The sequence below is a fragment of the Erythrolamprus reginae genome, chromosome 2 (assembly GCF_031021105.1).
Source record: "Erythrolamprus reginae isolate rEryReg1 chromosome 2, rEryReg1.hap1, whole genome shotgun sequence".
Lineage (NCBI taxonomy): Eukaryota > Metazoa > Chordata > Lepidosauria > Squamata > Dipsadidae > Erythrolamprus > Erythrolamprus reginae.
In genome coordinates, this window is record NC_091951.1 from 243,382,056 (window position 1) to 243,395,477 (window position 13,422).

General features: G+C 37.8%; 1 protein-coding gene across 2 annotated transcripts in view; it reads right to left on the reverse strand.

Annotated features, from left to right (window-relative positions):
- ABCA1 (ATP binding cassette subfamily A member 1) overlaps positions 1-13,422 on the reverse strand; it is a 167,428-nt gene that overhangs the window by 62,520 nt on the left and 91,486 nt on the right. For both annotated transcript variants that reach the window (XM_070742367.1, XM_070742368.1), the window contains one exon: positions 10,203-10,319. In XM_070742367.1, coding sequence (XP_070598468.1) covers positions 10,203-10,319 — 117 coding nt within the window. The remainder of the gene's footprint in view (positions 1-10,202; positions 10,320-13,422) is intronic.

The window sequence follows — 13,422 nt, forward strand, 5'->3', positions numbered from 1 at the left end:
ACCTAACTGGTCGCTGGGATTCGTGCAGCAGAAGGCGGTCCCTGAGATAATACGTTCGCCATCACTGGAATAGGGAATTTAAACTTCTGTAAGCTATGATAAGGAAGTTTGCTATATAAGGAGAAAAGAATACAATTTCTATTTCTACCAATCTTTATTGATAATTTGGAACAGAGGTTCATAGCGGCCTATTAAACCTCCCCCAGCCTATTAAAAGCCTTTGGGCCATGTAGTTCCAGGGAATGAAGGCAGGGAATGATGGGGAATCACCCTCCAATATGTTCGCCAGATAGAGAAGAAACCCAACAGGAATTTTCATTCCATTTTATGGCTGGGAAGATATTAAAACTGCTTGTAATTTAATTCTCCTCTGGCCTTTTCCTAAGAACTTCGATTATTGGAAAATGTGGACCTTGGAATATTGGTTAGATCAGTTGCTAATTTTGTTTCCTTTCCACTGTTCCTCAACCTGCCATGATGACTGGCTCATGAATCTTAGTAAGTAAAACATTCATGCAGGAGATTTTATTTATTTATTTTGTCAAGTACATATTGGTAATATACATAAATATAACATTGTTTATATCTATTAAGATGGGTACTTATGCACACCCCTTACTGACCTCTTAGAAATTGGGTGAGATCTAAGGGTAAAGTTTTGGGGGTTTGGTGACAAAATCACAGAATCAGGCATAGTTCCTCTAAGCTGAACAGTGAGCAATCGCTCACTTAAAAATCATCATTAACTCAGAGTTTTCCAAACCTGCCCAGAAGCCGAGAGGGAAAGAGTGAGAGGGAAGGAGAGAGAGAGGAAGAGAGGAAGAGAGAGAAACAGATAGAAAAAAGAGAGGAAGGAAAAGAGAAAGAAAAAGAATGGGAGTAAGGAAGAGAGAAAGAAAATCAAAATCTAGTTTGAAACTAGCTCAACTATTTAAGTGGCATTTTGATATTGATAGAGTTGCCCTATTGTGAGCTCACTGTTATAGACACACAGTACAGTATTTTATTTTGAAATTCTCTGAGGCAAAACAGGGTGGGTATTTTTGTTTGTTTGTTTGTTTGTTTGTTTATTTATTTATTTATTTATTTATTATTTCTGCCGCTCAGACACTATACTTTTCCGCCCACCCCCCGAAAAAAAAATTAGAGGGAACACTGGAGTCAGGTAGTGAGTTCCAGGCATTAACCACTCTCTTGTTAAAGTCATATTTTCTACAGTCATGTTTGGAACAAAGCAGGAGGTATTGAGAGAAGAAGGAAGAATCTCTGTATGCTGGAGAGTTGAATATCTCTATATCTTGGAGAGACTTCACTTCCACCACTAGTCTCTGCGTAGGCTTAGCTGTTGTGACAGTTATAGGGCTAAAATGGTACGTGGTTTCAAAAAGGCGGGAGAGCAAATACACATCCTTTGGTTTTAACTGCCTTATAAATGCAGTATTCGTGACCTTTGCCTTTTTTCTTCTTCATTAGGCAACTTCAAATGCAAAAAGACTTTTTATTGTCCTGGCAGTTTCTCAAAGGTAGATTTAATAGGAGTCTGTCTTCACAGGACCCCTTACGAATCACAGGAACTTTGTACACTTATGGACTGAGATAAAAACCAGTGTTTTTTGTCACAGTCTCATCAGTGAACGTTTTCGATGCTGGATCCACTAGGTGGCAGCCTCGTATCAGATCTCCATAAAACCAGCTCATTGAACAAAGTAAACAAACATCTCTGAAGTCAGAAAAAGAGGGTGGGAGAGAAGAAATTGTTTCCATTTGTATGACCAAAATGGGTCAATGTTTTTTTCTTTCTTTCTCTTTCTAAAAGCTCAGGCTGCAGAATGGCCATTTCAATCCTTGTGTATGTATGTATGTATGTATGTATGTATGTATGTATGTATGTATGTATGTATGTATTTATTTATTTATTTATTTATTTATTTATTTATTTATTTATTTATTTATTAGATTTGTATGCCGCCCCTTTCCGTAGACTCGGGGCGGCTCACAACATAATAAAACAATTCATAACAAATCTAATAATTTAAAATTTAAAGTAGTTAAGAAAACCCCGTTTTTAAGCAGACATACCTACAAACATACCATACATAAATTATATAGGCCCGGGGGAGATATCTCAATTCTCCCATGCCTGACAACAAAGGTGGGTTTTGAGGAGTTTACAAAAGGCAAGGAGGGTAGGGGCAGTTCTAATCTTGGGGGGAGCTGGTTCCAGAGAGTCGGGGCCGCCACAGAGAAGGCTCCTCCCCTGGGGCCCGCCAACCGACATTGTTTAGTTGAAGGGACCCGGAGAAGGCCGACTAAGGATATTCATGGAGCAGTTCTTCCATCTTTAGTTATAAACTAGTCCTACTCAATCCTTAGGTAACAGCAGTGATGGGCTCCTATGGGTACGGTTAGGTATACAGAACCGGTAGAAACATTTTGGTCAGGTATGCAGAACCGGTAGGAAAAAAATTGAATTTTTTTTCTTTTTTTCCCTTCTGGGCTCTGAGTATGTTTTTCCTATCGCAGTAAATGAGGTATATAATTTTAGAAGAGCTGTGTGTATGTGTGTATATATACACATACAGTTTATATAGTAGATAATATATATTTTTGTGTGCCTGTATATAATATGTATGTACACATATGGCATATATACATAGAATTAAATAGTATATTTTGGATGTTTAGTAATAGTAAATAGATAGGGAAATTGTATCTCTTTGAGTCGAGGAGGGGCCAGGCACCCTAACCCAAACCCTTGACGTGAGTGACGTCAAGTTGGGCACCTTTATGCCAGTCACATGACCTTTAAGCCACCCCCTGGTCACATGATTGTCAAGCCACTCCCACCTGGTCACATGGCCGGCAAGTCACACCCACAAAATAAGCCATGCCCATAGTCTGGTAGTAAACATTTTTGCAGTCCTTCACTGGGTACAAAATTACAACTCAATTTCTCCAGGACTGGTTTCAAGCGCCAGCAAAAAACACCACTGTCAATTTGAGATTCCATGCTGGCAGAATAAAATCCGAAGTGTCTTGATATCAAATGGAGCTATCCTCATGGGATGTAGCCTAAGATAGGCTTGCCTGCCTTCCTCACTCCGAACTATAACCTCTTTTGCACGGCCACTGTACCTACTATCTCGCTTTTACACCATGTTCCAAATGCTCCTAAACTTATAGCCATAAATGAGCCCAGAATTACAGTGGTAAGTCATGTGTCAGCAAGTGACCGCACTCAATTTTACAACCTTTTTGTGGTGGTTGTTAAGCAAATGCCATGGTTGTTACATGGATTTGACTGCAACAGGCTTCTTGCCAGGAGCATATAAATAAACCAAAAACGTCACAAATTGCAATTGTGTGACCGTGGGATGCTGCAGATGGCTGTAAATGCAGGCTGGTTGCTGAATATCCAAGTGTGGTCACATGACTGCATGGAGGGGGGCGTTTGTCCATCAGAATTTTAAATCCAGGTCACAAGTAGCCCAGGGGGAGAGTCTCTGTTGTAACTTGAAATGGTTGCTAAGCAGTCAGTCATAAGTTGGGGGGGGGGGGGTTGGTATTGTTGTGGTCAGGGCATGGGGGAACTGAGATATCTTCCCTTGCCTATGTAGTTTTATGTATGGTATGTTGTATGTATGATTTTTAAACAATGGGGGTTTTAGACTTTTAATGTTAGATTTATTATTATAGACGTTTAATATTAGATTTGTCATTGTATACTGTTTTTATCACTGTTGTGAGCCGCCCGAGTCTGCGGAGAGGGGCGGCATACAAATCTAATAAATTAAATTAAATTAAATTAAATTAAATTAAATTAAATTAAATTAAATTAAATTAAATTAAATTAAATTAAATTAAATTAAATTAAATTAAATTAAATTAAATTAAATTAAATTAAATTAAATTAAATTAAATTAAATTAAATTAAATTAAATTAAATTAAATTAAATTAAATTAAATTAAATTAAATTTAAATTTAAATTTAAATTTAAATTTAAATTTAAATTTAAATTAATAAATGCAGTTCCATTTCCTGTTTTTTTTCCTTTTCTTGCTTTTTATTTTAGGGTTCTATAGCCCAGGACACTCAAAAGTTGAATTAGAAGGCAAATTGATTATATAGCATTTGCAGAAGCCTCCTAATGTCGACACAAAGGCCATTGAGTATTTGGGACCTTTTTATTTCTCCCTTCTGGGTTCCTCAACTTTACCCTTCATTCCTTTGTGAAATTATCCTTTTTCAAAGCTAGTGGTATCTAGCAGGGATTTCAAGTGAAAAACAAGCAAACTGGGAAGGTCTTTGTAAGTTAAATAGCCTATTTTATTTTTTAAGGTAAGGAGCAAAAAATATCTAATAGTGATAGCAACTGCTAGAAAAGAGTGGCTGCCAGCAAACAAAGGAAAAGCAGTGTGATTCTGCCACTGATTAAATGTATTCTAGTTGAGAAAACCCCCCAAAAGCAGGTCACATTGACCTGGTTGTCCTGAAGATATTAGAAAGCAGCATAGATTTTACATACTTTGCCCTGATAATTTCAATGGTGACAACTGGGTCCAGAACATGAAGTGACAAGCAAAGACCAACAACTATGTCCCAGTCTTGAATCTAGAAACTAAAATCAAAGTCACACGATGCAGGAAGGGGAAGCAGGCAGAACCAAGAACCTAAGTTTTCAACAAAAAAATCCATACAGATTTTGCACTGAAGATAAGAAGAATAGGGAACAGCAATAAAAAAGTGAACAAGAAATAAAGAAAAGTATTCCAAGTAGGGTTTTTTTTAATAACTAAAACCCAGCGTGAGTTTGTTAAAAACAGATCATGCCAAATCGACCTTATTTCATTCTTTGACAAAGTGACTAACTTAATAGACTAGCAAAAAGCTGTGGACATAATAAACCTCAGCAAGGCATTCGACACAGTAGACCGCAACCTACGGTATTTCTTGATAAGTTAGAGAAATGTGGGATAGACAGCATCACCACCACATGGATTTGTAACCAGCTGACAAAGCATATTCAATGAGTCATCCTTAATGGTACAACACCTACACGGAGGGAAGTAAGCACTGGGGTAACATAAGGTTCCATCCTAGACTCAGTATCTTCATAAATGACTTAGATGGGGGAATAGAAGGGGAACTCATCAAATTTGCAGATAACGCTAAGCTCTTAGGAATAGCCAACACACCTGAAGACAAGCTTAGTATCCCAAAAGATCTTGACAGACTTGAACAATGACTCTATCCAACAACATGAAATTTAACATGAAGAAAAGCAAGGTTTTACACTTAAGCAGGAAAAACCAAAGGTGCAAGTACAGATTAGATGAAACCTGGCTCAAAAACAGTAAGTCCTAGTGGACAATTACTTAAATATGAGCCAGCAGTGTGTGGTAGCAGCCAAAAAAGCTAATACAATCTTTGATTGATTAAACAGAGGCCTAAGATCAAAATCACATGAAGTATTAGTACCAATTTATAGAGTCTTAGTAAGGCCACACCTGGGACACTGCATTCAGTTTTGGTTACCACATTACAAAAAAGATGTTGAGACTTTGGAAAAATTGTAGAGAAGAGAAACTAAGACAATTAAAGGCCTGGAGATTGAAACATTGAAGAATGGTCACATGATTTGGGTTGGGTTGGCTAGTCTAGAGAAAAGAAGGACTAAGGAGGATATGATAGCAGTATTCCAGTATTTGAGAGGCTACTACAAAGAAGAGGGGGGTCAATTTAGTTTCCAAGGCACCAGAGGGCAGGACAAGAAAGAATGGATAAAAACTAATCAAGGAGAGAAGCAACCTGGAATTGAGGAGAAACTTCCTAACAGTGAGGACAATTAACCAGTGGAACAGCTTGCCACCAGAAGTTGTAAGTGCTTCATCATTGGAGGTTTTTATGAACAGTCTGAATAGACACTTGTCTGAAACGGTGCAAGGTCTCCTGCTTGAGCAGGGGTTGGACTAGAGGGCCTCCAAGGTCCCTTTCCAGATCTATTCTGATTGATTGGTTCTAAGCAGGTTCTGTTGGATCAAAATTGTCTTTATAGATCTGCCATCTCTGTTTATATAATACATGGATACATACATACAAGTCTCATACAAAGATAGGAGCATATAAATTATGAATCAGCAAAATTTAGAGTTGCCGCAACAGTGAAATGGGTAGCATATAACTTTAATAAATAAATGACAATTCCTTAGGTTAGAATCAGTGTTCCCTCTAATTTTTTTTGGGGGGGGGGGCGGAAAAGTATAGTGTCTGAGCGGCAGTCCCTTTGGGACTGGGCGGCACAGAAATAATAAATAAATAAACAAATAAACAAACAAACAAATAAAAAATCCACCCTGTTTTGCCTCAGAGAATTTCAAAATAAAATACTGTACTGTGTGTTTATAACAGTGAGCTCATAATAGGGCAACTCTATCAATATCAAAATGCCACTTAAATAGTTGAGCTAGTTTCAAACTAGATTTTGATTTTCTTTCTCTCTTCCTTACTCCCATTCTTTTTCTTTCTCTTTTCCTTCCTCTCTTTTTTCTATCTGTTTCTCTCTCTTCCTCTCTTCCTCTCTCTCTCCTTCCCTCTCACTCTTTCCCTCTCGGCTTCTGGGCAGGTTTGGAAAACTCTGAGTTGATGATGATTTTTAAGTGAGCGATTGCTCACTGCTCAGCTTAGAGGGAACTATGGTTAGAATGCAAGTTTTCATTGCAGCTACTTCTTGATGAAATAACTTCCAGATAATGCCATATGGGACAATACAGACATATGCTGATATTTCAGAATTTGTTCATTTTGTGAGCCAGGATGTCATTTCATCAATATACCATTTACAATTACAGCCCACTCTTTCCATTCTTAAAAGCTTCCCATTAGCTAGATGGCATCCATTCAAATATGTATCTATTTTTGCGATTTAGGAGTGCTTTCCTTTTCTATGTTATGCGATTGCAGCTTTCCGTGACTAGGTGATTTTCCCCCCCTCTGTTCTAGGTTTTGTTCTGAGTCTTATTTGATTTCTTGTATATTATATTTTATGGCTCCTTTGTCTTCATTTGTTAAGTGATTCATGCGTTTAATGATCATCCCTTAAAAAAAAAATCAGGCGACTTGGATTAAAGCCTTTTGTTTTACTACAGACTGCACAGCTGACTCCTCAGAGAGAGGACTTCATCTCCCTCCCCCAGTTAAATGTGTGAGGAGCCACAACATGTGCTGATGCCCATTTGTCTCTGCTGTCAAGCTGAGCAGAAGGAAGATATAAACAACAGACAATATCCAGTGAGGAGAAGAGGGGAAAAAACTGGCCTGCATTGTGTCCAAACCATACCTTTATGTGCAGTTTGTGTTCCCGTTACACTCTAAAGCCACATCCTGTTGTGTCAGAGGATGCTGCAACCTAAACTTCTATCACAATTCCCCAACTGGCTTTTTTGTCACTGCCAATTCTCTGGAAAGAGGCAGCCAGAGAGAGGTTTCCTGGAAAAATGCTGTCCAAATTTTGCCAATAGCACATTGTTCTACTCACGTGCCTGGATCCCTCTCACCCCTTTTTTTTTAAACAGTCTATGTCAGGGGTCCCCAAACTTTTTACACAGGGAGCCACTTCACTGTCCCTCGGACTGTTGGAGGGCCGGACTATTAAAAAAAAACTATGAACAAATCCCTATGCACACTGCACATACCTTATTTTAAAGTAAAAAACAAAATGGGAACGTACTATTTAGAGGGGGGAGAAGGTCTGAAATTCGTATATGTTTATGTTTTGTTTTTAATTTTCTTTTGTTGACATCTCATTGCCTATACAAGGTTTTCTTGGCTTATGAAAAATGTATAAAGAAAGAAGGAAGCACTTTGGCATAATGGTTAATAAGTTAGAAATTTAATTGGTGTTGCACTTTTTGAAGGAACATTAAGGAGGGAATTTAATTAAAAGAAAATGAATGTAACTGGATGACAAAATTAGGAAAAAAAACTTTTGCAACTTTTTTGATGATTGATATTAGTTACTAACAAAATACTGCATTTTATTAATGGAAAATTAGATGGTACACTGTGTTGTTTGAATGTATGTTGAGAGAAATTTTTTTAAAAATTACCACCACCCCAAAACAGTCATTCCTTCCTCTGTCCCTCCATTCATTTCTTCCTTCCTTCCTTCCTTCCTTCCTTCATTCATTCATTCATTCATTCCTCTCCTCCTTCCCTCCCTCTCTTTCCCTTTTCTTTCTTTCCCTCTCTCTTTTCCCTGTGCTCTTGCCATTCACTGGCAGGCCGGATAAATGGCCTCAGTGGGCCGCATGTGGCCCGCGGGCCGTAGTTTGGGGACCGCTGGTCTATGTGCATATCTTTTTCTTCAGCCTTGTCTTAACACTCAACCAGTGTTAAGGTTCGATTCAAGCCAAGACTATTTAGTTAAAATTCAGCGCGCAGACGGCAACTGCTCTTTCCTCCCATATGGTGTGAAGCTCTCACCCCATTACATCAACACAGGCGGCCAGAAAGAACACAAAAACTAACCCTTCCCTTGACTATAAATAGGGCTTGTATCTTACACTATGTCCTTGACTCTCTGCCTGCAAGGTTTCTAGCTCTAACATCAGCCAGGAAAAACTTGACAACTTGGCACTTCCCGGGTCTTTTGGGACTGTGCATTTGAGCATCTTGTTTGGAGCCAGCAGTGTCACAATTAAATAAAACCATTACATTGTCCATCTGTTTTAGGTAAACTCTTAGGCCCTTGGGGAAAAGTACTTTGATCAGTGAAACATACGTCTTTTAGAAACACCAAAGAGGGTTTTTCTCTCTCTCTCTCTCTCTCTCTCTCTTTTCCCAGAAAGCTTCACACAAGGAAGACGTATGAAGCTAAAATCCCAAATCAATGTCTGGCAGTCTGGCCATTAGGAAAACACAGTGTTTCCAATACATGTCAGAAATGCTCATGAAAATGGAATGGAATGAAAGCCTTTTGGTAATATCCAAAGAATGAAACTTCAAATTATTTACTGCTACGATGTCCTGTAGCTAATTAAATGTCCTGCTACAGTTGGGGAAGCTGGGGGAATGCAAAAGAGAGGCCTGGGCTTGTTGCCCACTCCCACCTTACAGAGTTAGGAAAGTAATATCACAACATCATACAAAGAAAATCTTTATAAAATGTTCTTTCGATGGCATTATGCACCAGCGCGCCTAGCCAAAATGATTGTAAATATTAGTAACAAATGTTGGAAGTGTAAAAAAGAGGTGGGAACATACTACCACATATGGTGGAAATGTAACAAAGCAAAAAAATTCTGGATCCGAATTAGGACATGGATGGAAGAAATACTGGGCTATAAAATTGATATAAAACCGGAAATGTATTTATTAGGCATAATTAGAGGCAAACACAGCAAAGAAAATTACTACTTAATAAATCACTTACTTACTGCTGCAAGATTAGCATATGCACAAGTTTGGAAACAAGATAAGACTCCAAACAAAGAAACAGTGATTAAAAAAATATTAGACTGCGCCAAATTTAGCAAATTAACATATGAGATTCAAAACCAACAAAATAAGGACTATTACAAAGTGTGGGGAAAAATATACAACTGGGTAGAAGTTAAGAAAAAGGTATAGTAAATAGAATTGTAAAAAATAAATCTTGTAAATATATAAATCGTAAATGTTCAATGTTGTATTGTATGATGTCTAAATGTTTGTAAGTCAAACAAAATAAAATAAAAATGAATTGCAAAAAAAAAAAAAGGAAAGTAATATCAGAGTAATGATACTCCCTAGTGAAATATAGTTGTAGCTCCACTCAGCGTAACAGAAAGCAAGGCTTGAATACCCCTCATTTTGCAGTAGCATCCTTGGCAGATGTTTTTCATGGAGAATAGCTTGATTTATGGACCAGTCAGAATCTATCCAATGCCCAACAAATCACCCCATTCGACACATGGCAACACAGCAGGGAGAGGCACTGTCTATATAGCGTTGCACGTTTCTTCTCTATCCCAGGATACAATTGTTTTGCACAGGCAAGGAAGACCCAGACAAAGGAGGTTTGGCAGAAAGAGCCAGCTACTTTACTCCAACATGGGCAACAGAAACACTCAAGGCCAAATTGTCGGGATTGCAAGGCTAAAATCAATAAAACCTCTTGCAAAATTTATTATCGGAGAGAAAGAAAAAGTTATGGCATACTGACCCGAATCAGATCCATCTCCTGGTTCTCTTCCATGAAAGATTTTATTTTTGGTCGAATCTCTTCCCACATGCCTCCAAGATCATGGAAGACACCTAGCTCTTGGAATGTCTTGTTGACCTGGAACAACAGCAAAAAAAAAAAAGGGTGGAGTGGGGTTAAAATCAATTAATGCAAAGTATTGGCTTTCTGATGTTTTGTTGCCCTAAGAAATGATGTTTTACTGAGAAGAAGAAAAAAGAGGAAAGGAGACGTTTCAAAATTAAATGTCCTAATATATTCCAGATGTGCTGGACAACAGCCTCCATCACTCCAAGTAGAAGGGATAATATACAGTATATTTATTTATTTTATTTATTTATTTTGTCCAATACACAATGAGGGTTTTAGTGGATATATATCTATATACACATAGTAAAATACACGATGAAGGTTATAGAGGAGATACTCATAGTAAAATATATCTAAGAAATAATAGAAACATAGAAGTCTGACGGCAGAAAAAGACCTCATGGTCCATCTAGTCTGCCCTTATACTATTTTCTGTATTTTATCTTAGGATGGATATATGTTTATCCCAGGCATGTTTAAATTCAGTTACTGTGGATTTATCTACCACGTCTGCTGGAAGTTTGTTCCAAGGATCTACTACTCTTTCAGTACAATAATATTTTCTCATGTTGCTTTTGATCTTTCCCCCAACTAACTTCAGATTGTGTCCCCTTGTTCTTGTGTTCACTTTCCTATTAAAAACACTTCCCTCCTGGACCTTATTTAACCCTTTAATATATTTAAATGTTTCGATCATGAAAAGAAGGTATAGTAATAGAACATATCAATGAAAGAATAGAAGAAGAGATATAGGAATAGAAGAAAGGTATAGGAGATATAGGAGAGCAATAGGACAGGGGACGGAAGGCACTAGTGCACTTGTACTCGCCCCTTACTGACCTTTTAGGAATCTGGATAGTTCAACCGTAGATAATCTAAGGGTAAAGTGTTGGGGGTTTGGGCATGACACTATGGAGTCTGGTAATGAGTTCCACGCTTCGACAACTCAGTTACTGAAGTCATATTTTTTACAGTCAAGTTTGGAGCGGTTAATATTAAGTTTAAATCTGTTGTGTGCTCTTGTGTTGTTGTGGTTGAAGCTGAAGTAGTCGCCGACAGGCAGGACATTGCAGCATATGATCTTGTGGGCATCAAGCAAAAGACAGCTTCTTAGGCTATGGAATTTAAATAAGTGAGCTTATTAACTCACTTAGAAGTCAATCACCATTATTAACTTCTAAGTGAGTAGAACTTCTATGAGTGGAATGGTCTAGGAGAGTGTTCCCCAACCTTGGCAACTTGAAGATATTTGGACTTCAACTCCCAGAATTCCCCAGCCAGCGAATGCTGGCTGGGGAATTCTGGGAGTTGAAGTCCAGATATCTTCAAATTGCCAAGGTTGGGAAACACTGATCTAGGACAGTACATCGACATCAACTTTGTGAAAAGACTGCCCAGGTATAGAATTTAGTGTGGCCTTTGACCACCAAGACTTTGAAAGGGACAACGCAGACGAGTCCATCATGTCTGATCTCCCAAAAACAAAGTGGCCAAAACATCACGCCTAGATTGAAAGATCTTGTTTAACCCATGAACTTGACATGGGGCTACCCTTGAAGACTGCTTGGAAGTTACAACTGTTCTGGAATGCAGAGGCACATGAAGCGCTGGGCAATCCTTTTGTTTATTTATTTTACAATAACTTATTCAGAGGGACTCTGGACATCATTTACCACAAAAGGGGGGAAATAATAATTTTTTAAAATTATCTAATTTAAATGCGGGAAACAAAACCAAAATTGGAGACCCTGAGGATAGATACCCTCAGTCAATAAGCTGAAATTAACATATACTGAACTTAAACAAAAACTTGTTTAATGAACAAGAATAAGATGTACTACATGTACTTCTGAAACTAAGATGTTCCATAAAGCTATCTACATTGCCCTGTTGGACTATTGCTAAATCAAGCGCAATTTGGCCTGCTCTGACTGGCAGCTCTCCAGCATTCTATTAAAAAAATAATAATCTTCTTCAAATGTAAGAAAACTGGAAAGATCTGTATACTGGAAGTAAATTATAATCATTACAACAATGAACGGAGGTGTTCCTATTTTCTAACTTCTGCTACAATAATCACTGATGTCACAGTTGCTCCCTAAGCTGTTGGTTGGGAGCTGTGCTTTTTTCCTAACAATGCATCAAAATGACACTAAGTCCTGAAGGAACAAAAGAAAGTAGCTATTAACAGGTGCTCCAAAGAAGAATCTTGTTTCCACTAAGACCTCCACCAGCTAAGAAAGAAAGATTTCAAAGAAAACTGCCACAACCAACAAAGTTTCTGTCATTTCAGTCTTTCTGATATAGGTAGTCCTCGACATTTTTATTTTATTTTTTTATTTTATCAATTAATTAATTAATTAATTAATTAATTAATTTTGTCCAATACACAATGAGGGTTTTAGTGGGTATACAGTATATATAGTAAATATAATAAAATACATGATGAAGTTTATAGAGGAGATACTCATAGTAAGAAAGAATAGAAAAGAAGATATAGTAATAGAACATATCAATGAAAGAATATAAGAAGAGATACAGGAATAGAAGAAAGGTGTAGTAGATATAGGAGAGCAATAGGACAGGGGACAGAAGGCACTCTAGTGCACTTGTACTCGCCCCTTACTGACCTCTTAGGAATCTGGATAGGTCAACCGTAGATAATCTAAGGGTAAAGTGTTGGGGGTTTGGGATGACACTATGGAGTCCAGTAATGACTGATGCTGATTCTGTAAAACGCTTAGAGAGGGCTGTAAAGGCACTATGAAGTGGTATATAAGTCTAAATGCTATTGCTATTGCTACTTAACAAATATCTCGCTCTACAACATAAATTTTCTGATCGTACATCAATTACTATCTGTACAGCCTTGCAGCCTTTTCCAATTCGGCCTTCATGCACACATAAACACAACATTTCAAGATAAAGTCTCAACATTCACTCCAAATTCAAGATAAAGGCTGAACTTCCAAATTGGAGACACTATCACAAAATCTGATCCCTTTCTTTTATTTTTTCCTTCTAGCCCTGACCTATCTCTTACTTTTCCATTCTGCTAGGAATTCAGTTGAGAACATTCAACAGCAGAAATACCAACCAGTCCCTTCGCTGG